Source organism: Arachis ipaensis, chromosome B01, assembly GCF_000816755.2.
Source record: "Arachis ipaensis cultivar K30076 chromosome B01, Araip1.1, whole genome shotgun sequence".
Lineage (NCBI taxonomy): Eukaryota > Viridiplantae > Streptophyta > Magnoliopsida > Fabales > Fabaceae > Arachis > Arachis ipaensis.
This window is the reverse complement of record NC_029785.2, coordinates 127,766,010-127,774,144: the sequence shown is the minus strand read 5'-3', so window position 1 is coordinate 127,774,144 and position 8,135 is coordinate 127,766,010. Positions and strand designations below refer to the sequence as shown.

General features: G+C 35.3%; 2 protein-coding genes across 2 annotated transcripts; both read right to left on the bottom strand.

Annotated features, from left to right (window-relative positions):
- LOC110266938 lies at nucleotides 2,475-3,169 on the bottom strand. The gene is made up of 2 exons (XM_021112019.1): nucleotides 2,734-3,169; nucleotides 2,475-2,639 (listed from the first exon to the last, which is right to left on the bottom strand). Exons 1-2 carry the CDS (start codon nucleotides 3,043-3,045, stop codon nucleotides 2,475-2,477), a joined length of 477 nt encoding a protein of 158 aa, XP_020967678.1. The 5' UTR covers nucleotides 3,046-3,169.
- LOC107613697 lies at nucleotides 3,620-4,442 on the bottom strand. Its single transcript, XM_016315810.1, has 3 exons — nucleotides 4,155-4,442; nucleotides 3,839-4,064; nucleotides 3,620-3,741 (listed from the first exon to the last, which is right to left on the bottom strand). The coding sequence occupies exons 1-3, from the start codon at nucleotides 4,440-4,442 to the stop codon at nucleotides 3,620-3,622; spliced, it is 636 nt and encodes a 211-aa protein (XP_016171296.1).

Genomic DNA, 8,135 nt, shown 5'->3' with positions numbered 1-8,135 from the left:
TAGACCTTCTCTTTGTAAGTTCTAACTTACTTGATTTTCATTAGTTTCCAAACCCTTGATTTGAAAAAAAAAAGAAAAAAAAAAGTAAATTGATGTTTTTCCCTTGACCTTGAACAAAACATGTCAGGGGAAAGTTTATTTGGGAAAGGAATAATTCCTGGGCCGCCGTTAACGACACCTTCTTCCTCACCAATGTCAATTTTTCACTCTCTCTCTCTCTATATATTCATTTTGATTGTTGTTTTTGCTTCTTCAATTGTCGTTTTGTGTTTCTTGTTTCTTTCAGGATGCGTTCAAGAGGCACCGCGTGGTCTTCACTGTTGGGACTTCTATTGCCTCCGTTGCCACTGCTTGGATCGGTCTCTTCATTTTTCAGTGCTTTCCATTCATATCATTTGATTTGATTATTTGATTGGGTTCATTGATTGTAAGATTGGTTGATTTCTTGTTTCAGGGTATTCATTGCGCCATTTCCATGATGAAAAGGTTGAACAAAGGCTTGAATCAATTGAAAAAGATGTGAGTCTTTCTGTATCTCATTTTTTTTCTTTTTAATTCTAATTGTAATTCTAATGGATATGTCTATTTCATAGGTTTCTGTGTGGCAGATGAAACACAATCATAATCTGGAACATTCTGAAATCAAAGACATTGTTGGTCCTGGAGGTCTCAGTGTTCCTACTTGTGCCGCCACTGCCGCAACCACCTTGTTCATTGGGATTGTTCCTTCTTTCTAGCACTTAATACCTGTGATCATGCTTTCTGTGGTAATTCTCCAATGTAGCTATTTAAGTCTTGTCAATTTGAATGCATAATAGTCCTTTTTGGTTTTTAATGATATGGTTATTCATTGAAGAACAAATGCACAATGGTGCTGTAGGGTATTGTAAGGTTAATTTGTAAGCTGAACTATCATTGCTGTTAAGATTTCGAATGTTTTGAAATTTAAAGGATTTGTAGTTTACAAACTTCCTATTTGAATTGCTATTGCTATTGCTTAGTCAAAACTGTGCTTGATACTGAAGATGCTACAGCTAGGAGTATTGCTTTGAATAAGCCAGCCTTTCAGAAATTTTGTACTATTATTTAATATTTATTCATATTCCTCATCCTTCATGAGATAGTTGCTTAAGATACTTATTTTGTTATTTTCATTATTACATTTATAATGCATTCTTTTTTTTTCCTATGTTGAGCAATGCTGCAAATTAAAGAAAAAGGTTTGTTTCGTCAAATTTTATGTTATGGACAACACAAATAATTTCTTCTTGGTTCAAATTTATTATGGAAGAAATAAACATACTCCTTATGATACAGGTATTTGGCAAGTGCGTCTCAATTTTCCCTTCAGGATAATTATCATTCATGGTTCCAAAACACTTTAAAAAATATTTAGTGGTTATGCCAAATGATCAAAATCTAAAAAGTTTCAGCACAAATTTCTCTATCATGGAAGTATTCACAGTTTTTTTTTAAACTTTCTTGTTTAATTTAGTCAAAATGTGAAAGAAGAAAGTATCCTTGCCTTGCTTTGGAAGCATGGATTAGTATTCTCTTTAGTGGGACAAAAAAGCAGCTAATAAAAACTCAATCTGCACTAACAAATCAATCTCTCTAATAAAAACTCAATAACAAATCAATCTGCACTAATAAAAACTCAATAACAAATCAATCTAGATTAATAAAAACTCAATGCAATAACAAATCAATCTCTCTTTGCATCAACACTCTATCTACACTATAAACTCAATGCAAAAAGAATACAAAATCCTAAATTCTGCACTAACATAAAGTCAAATTCTGCATTAAAAAACTGCACTAATAAAAACTCAATGCAATAACAAATCAATCTCTCTCTGCATCAACATTCTACACTATAAACTCAATGCAAAATTGAAACAAAATCCTAAATTCTGCACTAACATAAAGTCAAATTCTGCATTAAAAATCTGCACTAATAAAAACTTATTGCAAAATTCAAATTAGAACTACATAACTAATAAATGTATCACATGTCACATCCTAACACACAAATTAAACATAAAACATAATACTAATTTCAGTCATTTGTTTATTGAGAAGAGATTAACTCTAACTCTAACTATACAATATAGCTCTGGCAAATCCAGCTTTTTGAGTATGTCCTAGTGACCAAAAGGTTTTCTCCAGTTGAGGATTTGTGGAGAACTTAAGTGCAATCGAAATAATTTCATCATCTGTGAAGCCAAACTCGCTAAGCATGTCACCAACCTTTTTTTTCTTCATGAGTGTTCATCATAGCCTGAGCAAATGCATCCAAACATTTTCCATGTTGATCAAACACATATTTTAGGGTCTCAGTTAGCTCCTTCATCATGTTGGTGTCCTTCGTCACCTTAGATGAATGGGGCTTCTTTCCTTGTTTCCTCTCAGAGGATGAAGCCACAGAGTTAGATTGTTGGGGAAGAGTCCTAAGTTGAGTTGAACATAAAAAATTATTCGTCATCCATTTCTTCATCTCCATCTTTTTGGACTTCTTCTTCAACGTCATTGCCACTTACAGCATCCACTCCACTTGCTCTTTCTTTGCAAAATATTTTCTCCAAACGCGGATACAGAGGAAAGGGCTTTCCTGGAGTATACAACCTTTGTCCTTGTTTCTAGGGAAAGGAATTACAAAAATATCATAAAAGGACAAAAATACATGTTGCACAAAATATAAATAATTTAGTAAATTCAAACTAGTAAACCAACCTTCAAATATGCAGCTAGGATCTCTTTGTTATCCACAACCACACATTGCTTCACATCATCCCATCCAAAATCGCTACAGGCTGCCATGTCAGCTGCAAATTGATACTTCTCTTTTAGCCTTTTAACTTTATTCTTGCAATGGCTTATTTGAAAACTACCACCTGGAAATTTCTCATTCATTTTTGTCGTAAGCTTTTCAAATGAACCAGGTCTAAACTGACCCGCATCAGCTCTTCTTCCTTCAATGACAAGCTCCTCCATAAAACCGACAAATGCTTCTGTCTCTTCGTCAGTCCAGATATGTCTGTCCATTTGTCCCTATAATCTAGATTAACTCAATCAAAATTCAAGTAAACATTTAAGATATACATAATGTATTCATTGTAATAACTCATAAAATATAATACATTTAATAAAGTGCTACATGTAGTTCACATAATTAAAGTTTTACAATTAGCTCTTACAACAAATGTCCAACCAAACAAATTGAAAGATTCTAATAAAACACATGTAACAAATAAATTAACTAATTGATTCGGGAATTCATCCAATCATTGTACATTTTGTTTGCTAAATTGTCTCGCCAAGCAGTCCAATCGTTGCTGCCCTCTATGCTCTCAATCATGTCATCATCGCCATCTTCGTTACCACCATGATCATCTCCAATAAGCACTTGCTCCTCTTCAAGAAGTGTGTCCTCTTCAGGGTCGAATTCCATATTAAGCCGAATAAAGTTTTGCAGTAGACAACAAGCAATAATTATTTTATTTTGTGTCTTAATTTTGTAGAAACAAGGACTCCTCAAAATTGCCCATCTATTCTTCAATAAACCAAAACAGCGCTCAATAATATTTCTAGCCGAAGAGTGCTTCTTGTTAAAATATTCTCAAAAATTCCTATGAGCATTTCTACCATGAGCCCATTCTTGAACGTGGTATCGAGTATGCCTATATGGTGCTAGAAATCCCTTGCAGTTAGTATAACCCGCATCTACTAAATAATAATTCCCTATAAATCGAAAGAGATACATTATGAGGACTATGGAATCTGAATGAGCTAAAAATATTGAAATGTTTATGTTACCTAAAAATTAATACTTACATACCAATTGGTATCTTGAGGTTATTACGACGTGAAATGGCATCTCTAAGGATTTTTGAATCCGAAGCGGATCCTTCCCATCCACTAAGTGCGTACACAAAGTTCATATCTCGATTGCATACGCATAGGACATTAGTTGATATCTTACCTTTTCTTGTTCGGTATCTTGATTTATCTTTTTCAGGGACAGTCACATCTATATATGTTCCATCTAATGCTCCTAGACAACCCTAAACCAAAAAAATTGAAGTGTCAAGACTAATTCTATACAAAATTATAGATTATACAAAACCACTACCTCAATTATTTACTACATTTACCTTAAACCATTTCCATCTGGGATCTATGTAGTCATCTGGAACAGGAACAGCTTTTGCAAACAATAGACTTTGGACACGTATGACCGAGGATAACACCTTGTTGAAATACCTACTTATTGTTTCTCCTGACCTATAAAATCTAACTTGAAGCGTGCGATTCTTTTTATGATGAGCTAGTATTATTAAAAACGCAATCACTTGTTCAGGTATACTTATACGACATTCATCTCTTAATCCACCTTGAACTTTTAGTAACTCACACAATCTTCCTAATGCATCTACGCTCATCCTTAATTCCCAAATACAATTTCTATCGCCCCCTCCTATTAAGCGGTTTAATATATTTCCATCTTAAGGGATTAGTATTAATTTCTCTATTCCTAATCAACAAATGTCCTCTTCTCCTTTTTCTCAAATATAAAAATGCAAACATCAAAACTAATATCGTTACTACTTCAAGCTCAGCCTGAATCATAAAATAAAAAAAATAAATCGTCTAAATTGCTCAGAGCAATCCGATGGTTCCATTCTTTCCTAAATAACACATAAAAAATAACTTATATAATTAACACATTCTAAAAATTATCAGCAACAATAAACACAGCAGCCATAAGAGCAACAGTAACAAAACTCACTAATTATATTACATATTAAAATTCAAAATAATTTTTTCATTCATTCACACTATCATTGTAAACATTTGAGATTTTATCAAAGAAAAGAATGTAGCTCTTATTTTTATATAATTTTCAGATTGAAAAATCATAAAAAAAAAAAATGAAAAAAATGAAAATAAAGCAGAACGAAATTCTTTTGAATAGAAAAAAAAAAAACAAAAATAAGAAGCAATAAGGAGAGATGCAAAGTAATACCTGGTTATGTGACCGATAAAGAGAAGAACAGTCTTCCAAAAATTGTAACAGGAACAAGCGATAATTGGCTATTAGAAATATTGTTATTAGATTAACTGCACACAAAAAATCAATAAAAAAGAGATAAGAAGATAAAAAAATCAGAAAAGAGAAGAAGATAAAAAAAAACAAAACAAGAATCGGAAACAAAAAAGAAGATACAGAATCAGAAAAAAGAAGAAGAAGAAGAAAGAGAAACAGAAACAGAGAACAAGAAGAAGATATTATTGTAAAAGAAGTGAAGGAAGAGGAAGAACAGAACGAAGTACAAAATCACGACAGAAAGAGCAAGAAGAAGATCAACAGTAGAAGAAGAGATCAAGAAGAAGAAAGAGTACCTGGAAACGACAGCAGAAAAGTTTAGGTTAGGTTTTTTACAAAAAGAAGATCAGTAGAAAGAGAGAGCAAGAAGAAGAGGGAGTATTGGAAACGAAGGCAGAAAGCTTAGGTTAGGTTTTTCATAAGATAATAAAAGGGGGTAATAGGGGAATAATGAAAAATTACTATGGGCAAAAAGGGAAAAATTTTTCATTAAAAATCCCGTGTCCACTTTCTTATTTCCGGTCCACCAGTGTCCTTCGTTTAGAAGTGGACACAAAAATGAAAAAAAAGTGTCTCAGAGACACTGTGTCCACTGTCCATGTCTCTATATCCAAACACGTTTTACATATGTATTGTCCACGTCTTTGTGTCCTGTCCACCATAAACAAACACAGCCTCAGAGACTATATGGAGAGATTCAACAAGGCGTGCTTAGAGATCCAAAATTTGACTACGGAGGTGGTAATAATGGGGTTAGTCAATGATCTCCGAGAGGGGCTCTTTTCCCAGTCTATCTCGAAGCGGCACGCGACTTCTTAAATGATGTACAAAAATGAGTTGAAAAGTACATTAATATGGAGGAAAATGCTAGACTGCGAGAACCTAATTTGTGATTAGGCATCCTTATCAAACTTGAGAAAAAGAAAAAGATCCCACGAAGAAGGAGTAATACAACTCAGAGAAACCAAGAAGGTACCACAACTACATTCCGCTACGAGTTTCTCTTAGCTTGTAGATATTTATAGGGACTCAAATAGAGCTTTCCCTAAAATTTGAATTTTCTGCTTCCAACAACCAAGTCGAATATGAAGCTATGATTTCAGGCTTAAAGCTCGCCAAGGAAGTCGGAGCAATAAAAGTAGTGGTCTTTAGTGACTCTCAGATAGTAACCTCGCAAATCAATGGAGAGTATCAGGCGAAGGACCCCAATATGAAAAGATACTTAAAGAAAACACTTGAACAACTCCAACAATTCTCTGAAACGGAAGTCCAACATATAGCTCAGGAGCTTAATAGTAGAGTTGATGCCCTTTCCAAACTAGCAAGTACTAATCCCGAGGGAAATAATAGAAGCTTGATTCAAGAAACTCTTAAAGAACCATCAGTCAGCAAAACAGACAGCAAGTCAGACATATTACCCATCTTCAGTATGCACCTCGAATGGATGACTCCCCTGGTTGAATATTTGAAATTTGACATCCTTTCCGAAGAACAGAAGGATGCTAAAAGAATTTAAAGGAAAGCCCAAAACTATACCCTAGTGCACAATATCCTTTATAGAAGAGGGATATCGACACCCTTGCTCAAATGTATCCCGACTTCCTGAACCAAGGAAGTCTTGGAAGAGATACATAATGGCGTATGTGGAAATCACCTCGGAACTCGATCTTTAGCCAAGAAAGTGATCCGAGCAGGAGGGTTCTATTGGCCGACTTTGCGAAGAGATATGATCGACTTTGTCAAAAAATGTCCACCTTGTCAAATGCATCCTAACTTCAACGTCGCTCCCCCCGAAGAACTCATCAATATAACCTCACCATGGCTTTTTGCAAAATAGGGGTTGGACTAACTCGGACCTTTCCCCCAAGCTCTGAGACAAGTTAAGTACCTCATCATGGGAGTGGACTACTTCACCAAATGGATCGAAGATGAACCACTAGCTACCATCACTGTCCAAAGAAGTCATAAATTCTTCTATAGGAATATCATTACTCGGTTTGGGGTTCCACACCCCATCACCGCAGATAATAGTACTCAATTCACCGACTCTACCTTTCGGAGCTTGGTAGCAAGTATGAAGATCAAACATCAGTTCACATCGGTGGAGCATCCTCAAGCTAATGGACAAGTCGAACCAGAAAATAAAGTCATACTAACCGGGTTAAAGAAAAGGTTACAAGATGCAAAAGGAGCATGGGCAGAAAAACTCCCGCAAGTCCTGTAGACTTATCGAACAACTCCTCATTCTACAACTGGGGAGACACCATTCCGACTTGTGTACGGGATAGAAGCCACAATTCTCATGGAAATCAATGAACAAAGTCAAAGGGTAAGATTTTATGATGAGATAGAAAACATCCAAGCCCAGAAAGAGGAGCTGGAGCTGCTTCCTAAAGTCCGAGAACAAGTCCAGATTAGAGAAGCAACGTTGAAGCAAAGGATGTCGACCAGGTATAATAAGAAAGTTATTCGAAGAAGCTTTGACACAAGCGATCTTGTCCTGATAAGAAATGACATCGGGGTAAACTAGTCGGGTAAAAGAAAACTCGCTGCTAACTGGAAAGGACCTTACAGGATAACAGAGGTCTTAAGAAAGGGCTATTACAAGGTGTCCGGCCTGAATGGGATCGAGCTCCCAAGGTCGTGACACGCATGCAATATGAAGAGATATTATAGCTAGAAGCGCACCTCGCTCCCTGATGTACTCTTTTTTCCGACTTTAGGATTTTTTTCCGAAAAGGGTTTTACTGGAGGGGGTTTTAACGAGGCATAGTAGCAAAAGCATTTTTGTAAATTACTCTTCATTAATGATGAATTTCTTTTTAAATTCCATTATTTATTCTATGATACGCACCGAATTAAGTTCGAAAAAATACGAAAACCCATTGCATAACCTAAGTAGTTAGCAAGACGAAGTGACGAGGTACAAGTCGGTGTAAAAAGGTTGTGAACGCCGATGATATAAGCTCGGAATCTACGACTTTTAAGTCAAAAAGAAACTAAGTAACACAAAAATGAATCGCAAAAA